Below are 20,095 nucleotides of genomic sequence, written 5' to 3'. Positions count from 1 at the left end.
AATTCACATAAAAACTCTGCATTAAAGGTATATTTAAAACCCCCTAAATTATAGGCATAGATCACAGGTTGCGCACCCCAAAACCAGCCCTGGCCTCCACACTGCCCACATAGAACCTGACCAGCACCCAGATAACACACGTAGGGTTTGCCATCTTTGTCCCCAAACAGCCCATCCTGTGCCTGGCTGGATGGGGACAAAGGTGACACTCGGGAGCTGAACTTGTGTGTCTAATCTATATATAAGTGTTTATATATGTATATCTATATAAAAATAAATCTAGAAATCTCCATTTTTTAAAGAAAAAAAACTTTATGCGTTTTGTCCCCCTCCACAGACACACACATATATTTATTTTTATGTTTATAATTGAAATAATAATGAAATAATAATTTAATGCCATATACAATATTTTTTTTTTTAAATACATTATTGTACCGACCTCCCTATTCCTTCCACTTTGGGGCCCTGATGTAGTGCTGATGGAGCGATAGATGAAGACTGCCGTTTTATTTTCAAACTGGATGTACGTGACTGACACGACATCCGGTGCTCCAGCAGTCTGTGTGATGGGGCAGAGCTTTCAGCCCTCATACAGCTCTTGTGGCACGATCCAGTGCTCCTGCAGTCTGTATGAGGGGGCGGAGCTTTCACCCCTCATGCTCTATGTGATCCTACACTCTGAGCGTGAGGGGGCGGAGCTTTCGCCCCTCACGCTGCATCAATGATTAGGCGGCCGTCGCCAGCTCCGTGGCGCGGCTTGCCTTATTTAAAAAAAAAATAATAAAAAAAAAACATAAAAAGGTATCGGGCGGCCCCTTGGCTTGGGCCCCCCTTCCACCGGGTCCCGATTTCGTGCGGCCCCTTGGCTTGGGCCCCCCTGCCGCCGGGGCCCGATTTCGTGCGGCCCCTTGGCTTGGGCCCCCCTGCCGCCGGGGCCCGATTTCGTGCGGCCCCTTTGCTTGGGCCCCTCTGCCGCCGGGGCCCGATTTCATGCGGCCCCTTGGGTTGGGCCCCCCTGCCGCCGGGGCCCGGTCGCAGTCGCGACCCCTGCGACCCCGGTAGGTACGCCACTGATCAAAACCCATCGTATGTGTGTACTGGAGAGAAAAGTATCTTAGGTTCCTGTTTTCAGGATCTACATGATTATTCCTCCCCTTTACTTATCTCCGAGGGAGAAAGTTTCAGGACTGGAAATTGATTAGATAGCAAATCATTTTGGGTCCATGGAGATTAAAGCACAAGCTATATATAGTGTTAGTTAGTGGATATAGTTAAATATCTCCCCTGTGTTGGTATTTGAAACAAAAAGATTGCGAAACAAAATGTAATTTAAGGGTATCCCAGCATACCGGCTGGGTCCTCCTCTGATATCGTTCTGGTTGATGTCAACCTTTTGTGTTCACCTACTTCTGAAAACAACAACGTAGACTACTGCTCGCTGCCCAACCCTAATGTTTTTTGGTGCGGAAAACTTTTGGCTGTCTTTAGAAGGATATGTTTACAGGTTTGAGCTCTCAGTCGGACGGTTAAATCTCTCCAGCAGTGCCACCTACTGAGTCTTTCCTGTTCCCCACTTACTCCTCTTAGGGCTGAATTTGGATCTGCTGTGGCTCTGGGCGCAGCTTAATGTAGAGATCTGTGTGGATGAACAGTGATCGCTGTATTTTGGTCTGGTTAAAAAGTTGACAGAACAGCATTACTAAATATCTCTGATGAGTCTCTGCTGATTATCAAAGAGGACTTGACTTGACAATAACTTTTGTGTTGAAGTACTTTGGCCTGTCGCGAGCTTCATCCTGAGGTTTCTGAATACGTAGAATGGTGATTATCTAGACTTACCATTATAGTAATTATCTTGGGTCATTGCTCTTTACCCAGCACAGAATACACAACTGTAAAAAGAGGTCTGTTTGACGTCACCTAGAACTACTGGAAGACTGAAGCTTTGCTGTGCTCTGCTTTGGCACGAAGTGTGCTCGAGTTCTCAAAATATTCACAGTGGTTAGGGTACGATAAATAACGTCTTCTGTTATGAATTTGCCTGAGAATATACATTCACATTGCCAATGATAAAACATACGTGTTTGCCAGAATTATCCAACCTTCTCACACGGTTAGATACACCTCATTATTTGAAATAAAAACAATAGGGCAGATATTTGAAGGTGGGGGCTATTCAATTCCAGATACTGGACCTGTCAATGTTTTTTTTTTATTTTGAATGTCTGGGACAGCATCATTTTATTCTTAATATTTTGTCTCTTTTTAGTGGGAAGTTGGTATCACCCAAATGGAAGAACTTCAAGGGCTTAAAGCTTCAGTGGAGAGATAAAATCCGTCTTAATAATGCCATTTGGCGCGCATGGTACATGCAGTGTAAGTAGAGCTCGGCTACAGTATGATGTCTAATCCTTTTTTTGACTTAGCGATGTAATGAAATACTTGCGTTCTATGACTCTATAAGGCTAGGTTTCCACTTGGGTTTTTTTAGCTAAAAACGCCTATAAAAACGCCAATAGCGCCACCTGGCGTTTTTTTGTGAAAAACGCATGCAGCCAGATGTTAGCTGTAATTCAATAGGAAATCGCAAAATGCCATTTCCACCTGGCGTTTTTCTGTTTGGCGTTTTTTTAGTCCTCTTTGGCGTTTTTCTGCTTTTTTGGGCTCTGTGGCAGTTTTTCAAAACTGCAGCATGTTGACACTCTGGCGTTTTTTGCAAGAAATCTTGGCTTTTTTTCTCCAATAGAAGTCTATGGGAGAGAAAAAACGCCATGAAAAAGCCATGTGGGTTTATTGCCTTGGCGTTTTTTATGGCGTTTTTTCCACAGTTACAATGCAGAGGATGGACCCAGTATCTGTGTGTCCTACGAGAAATAGGCTGAAAACAAACAGTTTCACACAAAACAAAGTCCTGGACTGGTTCATATTGAATTTTACACCATTTGGAACAAACATGCCATTACAAACAAACATACGCGACCGGATCCTGCGTGCCAAAAGCAACAGCAAACAATTTGCACCATCATTTGGGGCCAATCTTCCCAGAGGAGCAGACATTCGGAATAAAGCATGCCTTACAAACCACAGAAAAGAGACAAAAGGGTCTACCAAGTAAATGACATCAGGAGAGGGCAGATACTTGCCATTTATCCTAATCCCTTTTAGCTGGGTGAAACTTCTAACTTGTAAAGGCTGGAAAAACTGCCTAAGGTCAAAAAAAGCAATTTCCACAGAAAGGCTAAAACGCCAGAAAAAACTGCAGAAAAAACGCCAAAACGCAGCTAAATGCAGTGGCAGTTTTCTTGGCAGTTTTCCTGGCGTTTTTCATCAAGAAAAAAACGCCGGACAAAAACCCAAGTGGAAACCTAGCCTAACTGCACTTTTTGTAATCACAGGGCTATCGCTTTGAATCATTTCACACATAATTTAATTTTATTGAAACAAAGCAATTATTACTCCTCCCGCCTTCACCGTTTCCAACGAAAATCTAAAAGTGCTGTGAAACTTAGGTGCAGTACATTTAAAATGAGATTTTGTTTTGCCTATATTTTATACCGCAGTTTACAGACTCATTTTGACATGGACATCTTTGCGATGTTGGAAGTTCTTTTATATAAAAGATAATGAGTTTATCCACAAATGCGGGAGTTGAAAGGAGAATTGCGGTTTCCACAGTGGGTTCTTGCAAGTCGCCTTACCCACTGAACGGTGCCAGCTAAGCCCTTCTTGTAGGATGGCATTTTAATAAGCGCAGTTGAAGCCACAACTTTCCTGCAAATTCCATCAATTCCCGCTTTAATGAATAAGCCTCATTATCTTGGAGCATATAAGAACCAGTTGGTATCTCTTATCTGCTTGTTCTGTCTCATTGCAGTGAGTTTTGCATAGTTGAAAGGATTTGTCAATTTTTCCTATTCATTTTTCCCATAAAATGTCTTGCAGGGCATTTGCATGCTTTGCTGAGTTATGGAGTGGTTTATAGTTCCTCAGACGTGCACCTTCTTTATTTCCTACAACAATTTCTGCTTTGTGGGAAAAAAAGAAATGTCGGTGCGCTAAGCTAGTCACAGGCTCAAATAATACAAATGTATAATACGAGGCCTACCAAACAGGTGTAAGCATGCTGCAAGAAACAGTGTATTGGCTGTACAATGTATACAAAAAACAAAAGCTGTCAGAGCTTTGTGTTGACGTTGTGTTTTATGTCTTTTCTAAAGATCACTATTTTTTTTTCTTTCCAGATATAGAAAAACGTCAAAACCCAGTGTGCCACTTTGTGACCCCTCTCGATGCATCAATAGATTTTGATGAGCACCGTCGGCCTGAGGTATGGGTTTCTAGCTATTTTATAAGATAATGTGAAAAATGTACTTGTGTCTGTATATATTCTGGCTCCTGTTTGTGTGGCAGAGATTAAGATGCAATATTCCTTTCTAGGACATACAACCAAGATGCTGTAGATTAGGCCATAAACACGCGCTTTTGACGATTTATGAACCTGTGGCGCATGTAATAAATAAATACTATATACCATTAATATAATAATATTGTAAAGTAGTGCCAAAGAAGCTCTGCGTGTATAACTTCTGGGATCTTGAATAAGTTGATTGTTTGACATGTTGCTTGTTTGGCCCTTGGTCTGCATGTTTATCTCATGAATGTCTTTATATGTTTTATACTTACAATTAAATACTGATCTTTAATTTTAATGGGTTCATTTATACTACGTACCGTCATAATTGATGATGTCGGTGAGAATTCTGTAGTTGTTGCTCAGTTTTTGACAGATATCCTCTGGTGATACACGGTCGTAGGAAAATTATAAACTAATGTATGTGATGCTAGCCCGCTATGCTGTTGGATAAAAACTGGAGTTTCAGTGATCCCTGAAAGACATAAAATGGCATTACTGCCCCTTATATATATTGTACTTATTGTCTGTGTAACCCTTTTAAATTAGTATACATCTGTCTTTCCTCTCCAGGCAATAGCTACGGATGGAAAGTACTGGAAAAGAAGAATTGAGATAGTAGTTCGAGAATATCACAAGTGGAGAACATACTTCAAGAAAAGGGTAGGTTTCTTTGTGGAAGAATTCCTTGTTGAATCAGTGTTTGAGAGTACCTTTTATTGAATTGTCATATTTGTATTGTATTTCCAAAGCAAAACAGCCATACACATACGCGTGGAGAGGTCCATTATGCCGTGAAGATGTTATAGTTAACATCATATTTTTTTATTTCGAGTTTTTAAAAGCAATGCTATCTGGTATTAGTAAAATGTGTTTTTTACGGCTGTTTGTAAATGGTATGTATGAGCATGTGTGCCTGTTTGATTGGTTCCCAATTTCGTGCACAGCGATCTGTGACATAGCAGATGGCACGGAAGTATGATGTGATTTTAATATATATAATAGTATACCTACATTTCCTAGCTATTTCATCACTCATTGAAATGTCTCACCCTGCTTGATCTTCAGTGTTGGTCGTTTTCACATGTGATATGACTAAGACAAATAAATGTACTAAGAATAAAAGATAAATATAGAATATAAGGCAACAACACGAAATATAGGTGAAAAATCAAGGGTCAGACAACTCATCAAATATAACTGAAAGATTGTCCAGCACACTGCTAATGCACTTTCATTGAACTATAACAGAAGTTTCTGTGTCTCAGATGCACATAGTCTTTATTAAGCGTATGAAGGAGTAATAAAGGCTATGCAGCAAAAATGAAATCATTTCTATGATGTCATATAGTGCCGATTGTCAAACTACTGCAATTAGAATTGTATTTTTTAAAGCATGTATTGTACATAATGTGTGTCGTTAATATTTCTACATTTTGTCCAGACAGTGATGTTCGTATTGATTGGTCCTTTGCTGCCTATTAAAGAATTTTAAGATTAATTAACTTTATTGGGAATGCTTCTAGCATCTGACCATTTTATACATGAATGCTAGCGCCTTGTTTTTATCGAGCGATGTGGGTTTCTGCCAAGGTTACCTTGTAAAAATAATAAATGTTGTACTGATCAATTGCAAACCCATTTATTTCTTTTCAATAGTTACAGAAGCACAAAGATGAGGACCTCTCCAGCTTGGTTAAAGTAAGTGTCGCATTGATATACTGAAATACAGAGCAAACTAGTTAGATCCGAATCTGTGAATTATTTACAGAGGTATGCTAGCGCACGCAGCATATTGCCACATATGTTCCAAAACAGACCAATCGTTGTAGATCTGTAGTACTTCCTTTTAGTTATGCAACAGCTGCATAGGTTGCACATTCCACAATGTTCTTACGTCAAGCCATTTGGTTGACGAGGCAGGGTGTAGGCCTCGGTGTGTTTTCACCGAAGGGAAAACCTGCTCTTATTTACGTGGAAATATAAAGCGATCCCATTTAATAAGCCATTTACATTGAGCCATCGTTGTGACCATAATAGTAGATCCTTAAAACAACATTAACGAAATGTCGTCTCTCTTTACATTCATAGAACCAATATTTCAGCACAGCAAGAAGCGGTTTACATTGAAACATTGCACATAGTAGTTAAAAAGAAAAGAAAAATCACACATTTCATATTGGGTATCCTGATTGCACATACAAAGAATTGATTGCTTTATGTCGTGAATTGGAACCCTGTAAAACCTGGCGGTGCACTATATTACCTCTGCTGTCCAAAATTACATCTCAGATTTATTTCGAATACCTTTTGGCCTCCTGAGCCATGTTTGTTTATTTGTACATCGGCCTTGTTTGTAAGTGTCTCTTCAACAGCCTCAAGCGAGTATATTTATTCTTTATAAGTTCTAACCGCAGACCATAAATTATTACTTTTCATTCTGTATTCCAGTGTGTGAGATGGTACACACTTATAAATCCCTCATGCGTGTTTAAAGCCTTTTATTAGTGGCAAGTGATGGCTAATGGATGCCATCACCTCATAACACAATCCTCCCAGGAGTGCCACCTGCTTTATTCATTTTGTTGTGCATTCATATCTATGTAATCCGTTTAATTTATGAAGCTTTTCTGGTGAGCGTGTTCTCCTTGATCATGTCTTCATTTTTATAGATTTATAGATGAAGATTTTGGGCGGAAAACTGCGTTATACATTTTAAGGTTATCAGATATTCCTAAACAATATACTCTATGTAAATTACCCTACTTAAAACCAACATCTAGTGCCAGAATTGTCTTCAAATAAAAAAACCCAATCACTAATAGTGTACAGCAATGTCAGGGGGACTGTACACTTACTTTAAGTGGAATCCCATAGTAATCAAACTCATAATGGTGATAGTGTCTGTCAGTCGAGGCCCGTATTTACAATTCAAGATTGAGGTAATTTAAAAAATAATAATCGCATTTCAGGATGATGATGTTGTCCCATGGAAACGTGTGGATGGCAGAGAAACCCCAGTCCCGATGGAGGAAGAGCCTTTCTTGGACATGGAACTGCTTATGGCGGAGTTCAGTGACACTTTATTTTCTACTATTTATTCACATCAGCAATACCCCAAAGAGACATGTAAGTACCTTTTTTAGATTCATGTTTTTAACACCGTAATGAAGGGAATTCTGTACTTTGATACTTTGCATCAATATGGAAAGTAGTAATAGGGAACTGGGTTTATCGACTTTTATAACATTAAATTTAGTACGCAATTAAGAATACAAACCCATGTCTCGCTCCTCAACTCCTTCTGCAATATCGGCAAGTACTTGCGTGTCTGAAGCCTTTGAAATAAGCAGTGTTATGTATTAGAAAAGGTTGTCGTTGGCTAAGGTTTGATCAGCAACAACATTCTTGGTGAATTTTACCATTTTTATGTTTGCAATGCTTGAAATTTGGATGAACTGCCCAACTCTTCATGAAAACTACTTTCTAGGCGCTTCTATACTTATTCCAACTTGTATATTTTCCCCTAATTAACAAATGCCAAAAAGAGGAATGATCCTTTAGAATGAACAGATAACATGCCAGAGAGTGGTTTCCAACCCAGTCCTCAAAGGCACACAGAGGGTCCAGTTTTTTTTATGAATCTCCCTATTACAATAGAATGGTAATTAATACACCCTTCCCTGTTGGTGTGTCTTGAGGACTTCCAGCATCCTTAAAGAATGTGTACAGGTGAAATATCACTGCCCCGTATTCAGCAGACTGCACTCGCTTTAAACAACTTACAGCTCACAACATGGGGTGACAACGATGTGGACATCTAGTAGATAGGTCCAAATATCAAGTGGGTATTTAATCACTTCAAACTACCAACTCTTCAAAAGAAGCTTTCACCAGCATAACAGCACATGCTGATGTCTCCTTGCATACTTTCCTTAAGGGTCTCATTCCCATGTTTGTACCCTGTTCTATCCAACCTATTTCTTGTCTCCAAAAATATTTGTTGTTTATATTAAGGTAAACGCCAAAGACCATTTCAGCTTAATATGATCCATCGCATTATTATGTTAATGTGCAGTCTATGCACCTTGTATCTATTCCCGACCTAAGTTTTCTGTAGGACACATAATACCCCATATCTCTCCGTCTTGCTGTTGACACTCTTTACTATACTTTTTCATTTTCATTACAGTTACTTTCTTTAGGAGAAAGATAGCAGCTACATTTATGTAATCTATATTTTGAGACCCTTGTATCGATTATTACTTGGTGTGTATTTCAGCTCATGCCGGGAATGCAGATATGATACAACCTGAGCTGTTTCCGCTCCAGCCCAACTTGGATCTAATGGACACTTTTGAAACCTTTCAGGGTGAGTGGGTGAGCATCATTTGCATCATCTGAGAAAACCTTTATCCTTCAGTCTATACAGTATAATGTGGAGCTAAATGCTATGTTGGTCTGTGCAAAGACTTTCCTGGTATTGAGTTAGGATTCAAGGGAGTCTGTCTTGCTTGGCCTTGGCTTGTTCAATCCGGTCTAGAGAGAGAGGTTAAACAGGGATAATTTTGTGAAAAACTAAGATTTTTAAGAAAACACATTTTCTGTGTAACCAAAACTCACCAGGGATCTATAGAGTACTGCACTATAATGAATGTGCAAATAATTACACATAGGAAATTCATTTTAATTGATAAACTAAGTGAGAAATGATCAGTTAAAAGATTGTTTTGCATTTAGGATGTCAGAGATAAGTCTTGCAGTTTTTTGATGCCTTGCTTTCCAAAGCGAACTCCTCATTGACTTAACTTTCTATCTGTACATGTAATTCCCTTGTACACTCCCATTGTGAAAACAAAATACTAATTATTGGAAATACTTAAAGGTCAAATCTCTGTGTGTGTTCCTGACCCTTTGGAACTTCTATTCCAGATATCTTCCCCTCCAATCGTCTGCCATCAGGATTCTTCAATTCTGCCTCTGCTGTTCCCCCCGTCCCAATGTCTGACACTACTTTACGCTCTTGTAGTCAGGCATTGCAGGTAAGACTTATTTTATGTTTATGAGTAAGTAACAATCATATATGCAATTTAACAAATATTTGACACACACTTTTTATTGCTGGCTTTTGATTAAAACATGGCTCTCCTGATAATGAGCTCACCAGCAGGTCATGTCCACTGACCACTGTGGACAGAACGGTGACCCGGGTAGCCAAATGGCACCCTTGGAGAATCAATGTAAAGTTTTTGATAGCTCAAATAATAACGGTTATGAATTGTTTCTTTTCTAGCCTACTGTTGTGCCTAGTAGCACCCTAGCACCTGTGAACCTAGATGAGGAGCTTATCCCATCCCCTGGTCCTCCTTCCATCCTCCCACGTGTCCCAGAAGTGAGAAGAGAACAAGCAGCAAGCGCGGGAAGCATGTCTAGCGCTCATCAACCAGTCAAGTTTACTTCAGAGACTTCTATAAGCAGCCAACAGAATTTCTTCCCAGTGTTTCCCCCTCCAGTGACGCTCTTCCCAACCCAATCTGCCCAACCAACTGTGCCTCCAAATACGCGCCTAGCACCCCAGCCTTCTTTTGTTCAGGCGGACACTAATAAGTTTCCATTCTGCAGTAACTCTGTTATCACACACACTGCCTCTGCCACGCTTACCAACAATCCTGCAGCAACTACCTTCAGCCAGAGCCAGAACCTCATTCTTACAACTCAGCAACAAGTGCCTTGTAACATTTCACTGCAAACAACAGGGGTAACTCCACAGAGTACCCACCATACATACTTTGCCCTCCCCACCTCTGGAGTCAAGCAAAATAAGCAGCCTCAGAAAATTGTGCCTGCTCCTCCTCAGCCAGAGACTGTATCTTTATTATTTGCCCCTGGTAAGTATAAATGTAGTTATTTGGACATTTTTGTGAGTCCCGGAGAACTATCTGCTATTTGTTCTAATTTAGATTTTTGCTTCTTATTATTGGTAAGTACCAACATGAAGTTTAAGTTTGTATTTGCTTCATTTATTGGTTAAAAATGTGCAACACCTGTAGATTAGATATTTATTGGGGAATAATCTTTTTTAGGTTTCCTAGATTATATATATATTTTTTTAATGTTTTTCAGTTAGATTTATGGAAATTTTGTCTTTTTCTTTAGGAGAGGGAAGGGGGTATCACATATATATATAGGGGACTATACGTGGACAGTTTGGTCCACCACTTACCTACTTTTTAAACTTGTGAACATCAAAATCATAATTTGTATTAGTTCAATAATTTTCAACATAATTATCCAATTTAGATCTAAATGCTTATTGTTCATTGTCTGGGTAAGTCAATCTCTCTGATTATTTCATTAAAATGGAGTACCATAAGATGATTTATTTTTCATAAAAAGCCCATCCTGCAACTTCACAAGCTTGAAAATAGTTTTAAGTTATGTTACAATGATGTCATATCATGGCACTCAGACACGGCATGCTGGGACTAAGGGATCACTTTGCCGGCAGCGTGTATAATATGCACTCCCTTTTTCCCAACTCTTGTAAAAGGTCTAAATTGTGTGTATTATACCCAAGATCGTACGGTATTTAACTGATCTGTATTTAGCTATAGAAGTTACATCCTGTAAGCATGCATTGTTGCTGGATATAGATTTTGAAGTTTGAGTTGCTCTGGATAGATGTGGGTCTTTCTAGTTCTACTAGTATACAATTGCTGCTATGATGTATTAGGTTTAGTAAATTAAAGATCACAATGGACCTTGAAATTAAATGAACAATTTAATGAGTACAAACTGTTTTTAGACATGATGGTGAATGTTCCCTCTGCCATCTGAATGGTTCTTTCAGCTTCCTTCACAGGTCAGACGCAAGCTGTGATAGTGTCCCCAGCCCCACTCAAGACAGACGCCATGCTGGCTTCGAGGATAACGCAGTCCAACGTAGTTATTGCACCAGCTGGCATTGCAGGAGTAAGACGCTGATCTTGATCTTTTCTTCATATTAAGGCTCTGTGCACCAACGTGTATATCATATGTAGTGCTGTGCTGTCTAATATGTTCCGTACATTTGCCAATTATTTGGACGTGCTTGTGTCTAAGACAATAACATGCTTTTAATATGTATTACAGCAGTCGAGATAGATATCTTGTATCTTTAGTGTATTTATTTCTATTACAGCCATAATTTGACCTCATCTTAGATTCAATATAGCTTTATGCATATCCTATGCATGTTTAAATGCCCTCACTGTATTGGTCTCTACTACCTCTCCTTGGAGGATGTTCCACTGATCTCACCCCTCTTTCAGTAAAGTAGAACTTCCTTTACATTACATCTAAGCCTCTGATCCTCTTGTTTCTCCTTCCGTTCATAGGCATCTGGTGTGGCAGAGTTCCATGGCAGTATTATTGTTGGGCCAGCTCAGCAATCTCAGGGTAGCCAAAAGTCTCAGCCCCGGATCTTCCCCAGTCCATCTACTGAGCCTTTGGTCAAGAGAGAAAAGACTCCGTCACAGACCAGCAGAACTGTTCCTTCACCTTCATCCTGTGAGCTCAGGGGTTATAGACCTTTTGTAGAAATGTTTTTTTTATCTATTCTGCAGTCTGGAAAGCTATTAAACTAGGTGATAGCTGTTAGCCAGTAGTTTTTTTTGTTTATAGTGTTACAATTAGTAGTACCAAAAACAAATGGAAAGATACATGTATAGATTCTTTACTTCTATCAGATTATAGTGTACGTGGACATGTCACCTAACATTTGTTTAAACTGACTATAGCTTGTGCAGCTTTTTTCGATGTAATTGAAAGGTAATGGAATTGGGTGGTTATATACATTGATCTGGCCGTACAAAAGCTCAACGTGTCAGAAAAGAGCATATAAACTAATACAAACCAAATAATACTTGATGGCAAGGAATTGTCATGGAGATCCTGTGTGCTTATTATACTCATGCAGGTATGGTATTTGAGTCAACAACAAAATGTAAGATTTGGGAAAGTGACATCATTTAGAGAAGAGAAGGCATGTAGTTATGATCATTGATGTACTAATCCACTTCAGTTAATCTGTACATATTATTGCATGTGTAAAATTGTAGGGTTTGGAAGTGTTACAGGTCCACTTAAGAATGGTCTTTCTTCCTTTTGAAGTTTCAGCACGTGTATTCTTTCCATGAACACATTTATTTTATTTATAAACTGTGTGGCTTGTAGATGCCCCATCAACTACAGTCTGAGATCCAATCCCCTGAAAGTTTCTATACGGGCTGGAGCTCTACCAACATGTTGCTAGAATGTCAAGTGATTTAGTAACACAAATGGCGTTTTTTTGTTGTATTTCTATCCTGGTTTACCACTACATTGTCTTTTTTTAAGGCCGAGATTGTCAGAATTCGAGGCAGGGATCCCCTTGTGCATCTGAACACAGCCTCAGCCCACCACAAAACTCAGGAAAATCCACAGCCGACTCTCACAACTTCAGTTGCAAGGTACAATTTCTGAATGTCACTGGTTTGCAGGCTTAAGGGGTCTGTTTAGCATAATTATGTGTCAAAAATCATTTTTTCTGCATTTAATTAGTACATATTAACAGAGGAACCTGCTGATACAGGATACGTGGACCATGTTTGGGATATGCTATATCATTCTGGCTGTGTGATTTTGTACAATGTCTTTGAGTTTGGAGTAGCCATGATTGCCAACAATTGTTTGTGGACATGCCCAGCCAAAAGGCATCGAAAGGATGAGAATAAATTAGTGATCGCAAGATATGTTTTTTGAAATGTAGTATTTTATTTAATAGAGGCAAAATACATTAATTATATAAGATATATTATTTATATTTGTATAAATTTACAGGGCATTTTGGATCCATAGGGTACCACCCTTTGTAAGTTCCAGATACCACCAATAAAGTTTTTTTTTGCCTTCAGTGAAGAATTGACTACTATTAAGTACTATTGATGAAACCTTACACTAGTCTCGACACTTTGCATATTGGGTTGAATTAATTGACTATAAACTAAAATAATGGTACCATGCACTCATATCTCCACATGCTTTCACCATCTTTACCCTTGCAAATTAAATACTTCTTTCTATTAACAGCAGAAGGGGAAAGAGGTGGTAAGAGTTTCACAGAAATGCAACTTTCACTTGATTCTTGTATGACCCTGTAGGTGGAAACAACAATCCTGAGTACATGATTACCACAAAACATTGTGACCTGCCAGAAAATGGCTGCCTCTGCCTTCAGGGGTCCACCATTTAGTAGTGAAATGCATATTTTACATTTGTTACGTTACTATTCGTGCCAAGAGATTGTATCAACATGTACTTTGTTTACTACAAAAATATTACTAAAGCACAGTGCTAGATATTGGACAAGCCATTCTCTCCACTCCAATACTCTGATAACATACTCTGCGAGCCACATTTCCACCATCGAACTAGCATTTCCATTTAATTTAAATGTATGCACCCCGTTTGCTTGCTGGGCAGGTTTTTGCTTTCATAATTACCTATGTATTGTTACTATAATACCTGTGTGTAATATGTGTATGCCTTCTCTTTATATGTGTGTATATTATATATAATACCTTTATAACCAGACTGTGTTTCTCTTACAGAATAAACGACTGAAACATATTGCTGCAGAACAGATGAGGCGATTTAATATAAAGGTCGCTTTCAACACACTAAACAGTTTTGTGTCATCCAGCACAAAACCGGTAATTTCACTTTTTTAGCTGACTCTATAAGATGCTGCTATTGGTGCTGAAACAAGGACAGGGGAGAGAGGGGGAAAATACATTTTTTAATATATTATTTTTTTGGGGGGTTAATATCTTGAATTTTTTTTTTTGGGGGGGTCAGAATACATGTAAAAGACCAGTAATTAATACATAGCAAATAATTCCCAGAAACAACCCAAGAAAAAGTTGTGGCAAAAAGTATATTTTTCTTGAGATGTTCTTAATAGCCCAATGTATCAGTTCTTAACATTAATGGAGAGAGAAAATTGCCCACTAGGGGTTTACCCAATCTAAATGACAATGAAAAAACATTGAAATGTGTCCCCACCCCCCATAAAACATCATTTTTAATAATTAAAATAAAAAATGGCTCAGAAATGGTCAAATGGAAATAAAAACTAAAATACAGTAAGACATAAACTGCCCTATATGAAGACTTCCAAGAAGGGGGGGAAAAAGAACACTACTAGGCTAGGATGACCTGCTCCCCAGGTCTCAATTGGGTAATAAGCTACAAATAGCCATGAAACTAATCTTATCAACCCAAGGCGATATAAACCAGAAGAAGCTGTTAGCAATAGAGAGGAGAGGGAGATACTCAAAAGAAACAGATTTGCTGAACTTCCCCTAATTGATTTTTTCCCAAAAGAGCGCGTCCGGCGTGCGGTTCACCCGTCAGTGTGCTGGCTTTATCAGGGGTATGGCGCTTGGCGCTGGCCATTTACATTGTAAGGGCCAAACCTTTTAGAAACAAAACTGCACATTGTGCCGAAAGAGCAGCAATCAGGCTTGTAGATGACTAGAAAGAAACTTCTTTTTGGTTCCTTGGCTACATTGCATGGCTGTATATTTCCATAATGGGCTGCATTATGATGTATTTAATAACGCAGGGCAAGAACATATAACTGATGATGTATAAATATATTCTTGCCAATTCAGATTAGCCATGCCATCACACTACAGAAGACTGTGGAGTATATTGCCAAACTGCAGCAGGAAAGATCCCACGTGCTGGAGGAGACAAGAAGACTCAGGGAAGAAGTGGAAAAGCTGAATGTTGCCATAAAGTATGTTTTCGTTCACCTTGTTATCATCGTGTATACTTATGATTTATGTAATCCACCTTCATTGGACCATTAAAAAAAACAGAAATTGACTCTGCTACAACTTTAAAGGTTCTAAATTCTAATCCATTTTGAACATGTCAGCTTTTCAACATTTGATGTCTTTTCTGTGAATGGTTTCATACATCATATATATACAGTATGTTCTTCCTTTCTCTAGTTCCTGTCAACAGCAGCTGCCAGCCACTGGAGTTCCCATAACCCCACAGAGATTTGATCATATGAGGGATCTGTTTGAGAAATATGTGAAGAGTCAGACTTTACAGAACTGGAAGTTCTGGATTGTATCCTTTCATTTCTATTTGTCTAGTACTGTATTATAGCTTATGCTTAAGTGTATTGAATAATTGTTGGTTGTTATGAGTCAACTCACAAGGCTATCCTGCTTTTTATATCCTGATTATCCCTTATCCCATAGTGGTATGTATGTATATGTATATATGTATGTATATATATATATATAATTTACTGATGCCCCTGTCTTAAACTCAGTTCACTTACATATTTAAAGGCATACTACATGCCATTGAATGACTGCAAGAAATGATTGTAGTCAGAGAAGCTTAATTGTATAGAGGGTTGGATATTATTTGGAATAGTAAATAGTATTTTACTCTTATTTTCCTCCCTCTACAACATGAGCTCAGATTTTGAACTAACTGAGGTCTTTGACCAAACTTTATTTTTTAAAATCATCTCAGGAGTTAATTTTATAAGTGTTATCACTTCAAAGCACTTATCATATTATCCAGGGATGTCCTCTGTGGAGATGGGGCAGTTGCCCTGGGCTCCATGATCCGACCTAGAGAATAATTCTTATGCCCTTAATTTAGCTGGATTTAATTAGGTGAAACTATTGGTGTGCCACACAAAACATGGTGCTTCTCACAGTTGTTATTGAGCTCTACCACAGATCTGTTTGAAACCTAGCAACATCCATGGTTAAGTAATATTGTCCCCAATAGGGGTCCTACAAAAGTTTAGTCACCCTGGGCCCGCACCCCAAAAGGGATGATCCTGGTGATATTGGGGAGTGAAAGAGTTCAACCCTCCCCGTATGTAAGATTTTGGGAATATTAAAAGGCTCTGAAAAATAAGCTGGAGCGTACCACAAGGCGTTTTTGTGTTCATTTTATGTTTTATGGTGTAAAAAGCGTACTGATGCTTATTTAATGGGTTATCCGTATTAACGGTGGTTATTTCCTTTTACTTGATAACTTCAGTTCAGTATCATCATAAAGCCTCTTTTTGAGTCTTTCAATGACATGGTATCCACAAACAGCATCGAGGAGATGTACAGCACCACACACGATTGGCTCAGCCTGCACTGTTCTCTTCCTACTTTGAGGCCGAGTAAGTACTTACACGCGTCTTAAAATATCTTTTTATATTGAGATATATGTATGTGTGTGTATATAAAACTATGTGGTGTAATGTGTGTGTATGTGTAAGTTATAATGACCTCTTTCTATCTCTTTCCTTCCCAGTGGTGCTGCGTACCCTCCGTCAGCTGAGCACAACTACATCCATCCTCATGGACCCGTCAAGTCTGCCTGATCAAGCCAAGCAGGCTGTCCATAAGAACAGTAGAGGTGGAAGGGATACCTAAACCATGGACAGATAGGCAGAAGAAAGTGAATATGGTCTTATGTTACATAGGTCTCCACAGGTGATCTTTAACACTCCATACCGTGTACCTAGTCTTGACAGAGGAGATCAACCTACAAACACATTCATGTTCATCTGGAATTCCCTTTAAATGCAAGATGTCACGTCCTCTGTGAAAAACCGAAATTAACATTCTCCATTAATGACCTCAAAAAAAAAAAAGTATCTAGATCAGGTTTTGGAATCACAGAAACAAATTTATAGTTAAAGGGAAATTCAATTTTGTGACTTAATTTAAAAAGCTTTTTTTATTTTCTGTATTTTTTTGTTCTTGGTGACTGAATCTTTATATTTTTTACTTAAGCTTCTGAGCATGTGATTTCAGTGAGTTCCATTCCGACACTGAAAAGGGTTAAAGACAAAGGGGTAAGCGCAATGGGTTGTTACATACAATAATACAATATGGCTTTCCTAAAGCAATTATAATTTCCTTTTTACCCATTAATGAAAACATTTTTGAGTCTTGGCGTCCAATGGTTTATTTTCTGCAGCTGCTTGGGGCAAAGTGCTGTGGGTTAATGCATTCAGTGCCAGGGAAGATGTAAACCTTTTGTATAAATACCCTAAAAGTAGCAATAACCTGTAGGTTTAAAGAGGAAGGCTGCAAAAAGTATAACGCATTGTTATACACTTCTATATTCCTGTCCTTTTTCTGCACGGTTTCTGGAACTCGGTGAGCAGTTTCACTGCAAGATTTGTATTTATGAATGAACAAGTATGTAGTGCATATACAAACACTCGAACCGATTTGTTATAAGACATGATCAATGCTCGTTTTCAAAAGATATGTCCTGTCCGACAGGTGGGGGTCGTGAAAGACAATGCTTCGCCCTTAAGGTCATATTATACTCTATAACAACAGATTGACAATATAAAAAAATATATGTATGCATATTATTATTATTCCTCTGAGTTTATGTACTTGATCTATTGTAATCAGGCTTCCTTCAGAAGTACTACCTAAAATCACATAATGGTGAGGGCCAGTTAGGACGATGTGCAATGATTTGCAAGTCTCTGATCTCGCTCTTTCCTTATCGTCCAGCTAGGCTTAGTCAAGGGGTCTTTTTGTTGCAGGTAATTTGCACCATGTATTTGTTTTTTAAACAATAAAATTGTGTATATGTAATGGAACATAAAGGTTCCAAAGCCTATGCATTTGAGGGGTAATGTCAGGTGGCTCTTCATGTTACTGAACAACAAATCTCCTGGTTCTTAAGAAGACTTTTTAGCAAGATGAAGACTCTCTGAGGTTCATAGGAGTTGTAGTTCAGCAGCAACACCTGGAAAGGCACCTGTTTGCTCCCCCTGTATTGTTCTGTGAAGGGCAGTATCCATCACATGTTAAGCTATTTTAGCCATTATTTTGGGCCATGCGAATATATTTTATTGAAGTGGAGAAAAGGAGGCGCTTGTATAGTAAAAAAATGTGAAGATAAAAATGAGGTTGTAAGATGTGATTAAAGTCTTTATAGTGTTTTTTTTTTTGTTATCCAGTATTTTAGCAGGATAAAGTCTATTATATTTGCAGTCTAAAAATTCCTCTCATTTTCTGAAGCACAAATTCCCACCATTTCCAAAACGACAATACATTATGGAAAAATAATAAGGCAAAGTCTGCTTAAGTAAAAAGCACAACTACCAAATGCTCAAATAAAGAGATTGATTTACGCTCCCTTGGGTGGGCCAGACTAGAATTTCTTTCCTACTCGAGTGAATTAAATGACGCATTAGAAGGCAGTTGCTTTCCTTTGTTCCTATACTGCTTTTGTCTTAAGTGTTGTGGGTTAGTGTTTTTAAGACCTCGAGGCAAATCTAGAACATCTGTGGGTATATTTACTAGCTTGTTTGTGTGGGGGTCCCGCATAGGCATACTTGCGCTTGTATGATGTCACGGCTTTGCCCGCCATGCCCAGGTATTGTCATGAAATGATGCTGCATTTTGCCCATAGAGCAACCCATCTCAGTTAATTTCCTGCATGCACGGAGCCCAATCCAGGCACTATGGATGACTTTGCTACCAGCAGTCCTACGCAGAACATGTGCAAGGACAGCCAAGACGTAAGCCAAGCTGTCAGGACTGTTGCCAGCTATGTTACGCCTGCTTGAATATAGGTGGATTCATCAGTTTTTATTCTTATTGAGTTGCCGTTTGTGGCCCTTGAGGTCTGAAATTCAGCACCCTCTGTAATAGGTTGTGCTTCAGTGGAATTTCCGAATTACCTGTTACATCTTGTTTTTATTTTTTTAAGTGAGTTACCATAAATATATAAATCCATTTGCTGTTAAATTTTTATTGTCCAGTGCATGAGTTATAATGTTTACCAGCAAGAGTTATAAAGCAATAAAGATCTGACATCATCTGAGCCACCGTGTGGATGAGATTCATTTCAAAGCATCTGAAGCCGGTTAGTTGCTGCGTTCCGTGCCTTCTGCTTGGTGAGCGGGTTAGGTGGTTAGCAAATCTTTAAATTTGTTGAACTACCGTTTTTTGGTAAGTTCTTTCTATTCCTTGCTGCTTACAACCAGATGCAGTCTGTATTATGTAGTAAGAACATTACAGGTAAATCATGGACACACAAGTGGGAAGAAGTGATAAATGTTAAAGTGAGAGAGTATTTGGCCGAACAAAGAGGAAGGTTAGAAGAAAGAGCAGAGACATAATGGGTGTAGTGTTCTTTTAGGCTTGGTAAGTAAAAGTGAGGAGCTTATATGTTCTGGAGAGTGTGGAGAGACAGTGGAGTGATAGGTACAAGTGCAGATAAATGGCAATAAAGAAAACGAGTCTGCCAGCGGCCAATTATTAGGGAGTTGCAATAATCCAGACTGGGTATCACAAGGGAATGAACAGGCACAGGAGTTTTCTCTTGTATGAAGAAAAGAAGAATGTCAAAGATATTTTACAGATGAAGGCAATAGGATTTTGTGAGCGATTGGATGTCTGGACTGAGGGTAAGAGCGGAGTCAGATGTACCGCTACGGCAAACTTCTTGGTCTGTTGAGTGGATTGAGGAATTATCAAGGGTGTTTGAGATTCCAGGCACTGGGGAGAGGGGTGATAGGGGAATGACCAGAATCTCAGTCTTAGAAATGTTGAACTTCAGGCAATGGGATGATATCCAGGATGGTTAAAG

The 20,095-nt window shown here is 38.9% G+C and overlaps 1 protein-coding gene across 2 annotated transcripts in view; it reads left to right on the top strand.

Moving 5' to 3' along the window:
- Window positions 1-17,058, top strand: part of MLXIP (MLX interacting protein) — a 40,427-nt gene extending 23,369 nt beyond the window's left edge. The window contains exons 2-17 of one of the 2 annotated variants that reach the window (XM_053472595.1): window positions 2,273-2,379; window positions 4,245-4,330; window positions 4,988-5,077; window positions 6,074-6,115; window positions 7,387-7,543; window positions 8,697-8,786; window positions 9,347-9,456; window positions 9,708-10,302; window positions 11,277-11,386; window positions 11,791-11,962; window positions 12,791-12,903; window positions 14,044-14,145; window positions 15,109-15,236; window positions 15,454-15,577; window positions 16,517-16,646; window positions 16,781-17,058. In XM_053472595.1, the coding sequence (XP_053328570.1) occupies window positions 2,273-2,379; window positions 4,245-4,330; window positions 4,988-5,077; window positions 6,074-6,115; window positions 7,387-7,543; window positions 8,697-8,786; window positions 9,347-9,456; window positions 9,708-10,302; window positions 11,277-11,386; window positions 11,791-11,962; window positions 12,791-12,903; window positions 14,044-14,145; window positions 15,109-15,236; window positions 15,454-15,577; window positions 16,517-16,646; window positions 16,781-16,902 (2,278 nt within the window). In that variant the 3' untranslated portion in view covers window positions 16,903-17,058. Of the gene's footprint in view, window positions 1-2,272; window positions 2,380-4,244; window positions 4,331-4,987; window positions 5,078-6,073; window positions 6,116-7,386; window positions 7,544-8,696; window positions 8,787-9,346; window positions 9,457-9,707; window positions 10,303-11,264; window positions 11,387-11,790; window positions 11,963-12,790; window positions 12,904-14,043; window positions 14,146-15,108; window positions 15,237-15,453; window positions 15,578-16,516; window positions 16,647-16,780 lie in introns of both variants that reach the window. The other variant, XM_053472588.1, reaches the window with a different exon arrangement.
- The last annotated feature ends 3,037 nt before the right edge of the window (window positions 17,059-20,095 follow it).

Source organism: Spea bombifrons, chromosome 1 (genome assembly GCF_027358695.1).
Source record: "Spea bombifrons isolate aSpeBom1 chromosome 1, aSpeBom1.2.pri, whole genome shotgun sequence".
In the NCBI taxonomy this organism is placed as follows: Eukaryota; Metazoa; Chordata; class Amphibia; order Anura; family Pelobatidae; genus Spea; species Spea bombifrons.
This window is presented reverse-complemented; position numbering and strand designations above follow the sequence as displayed.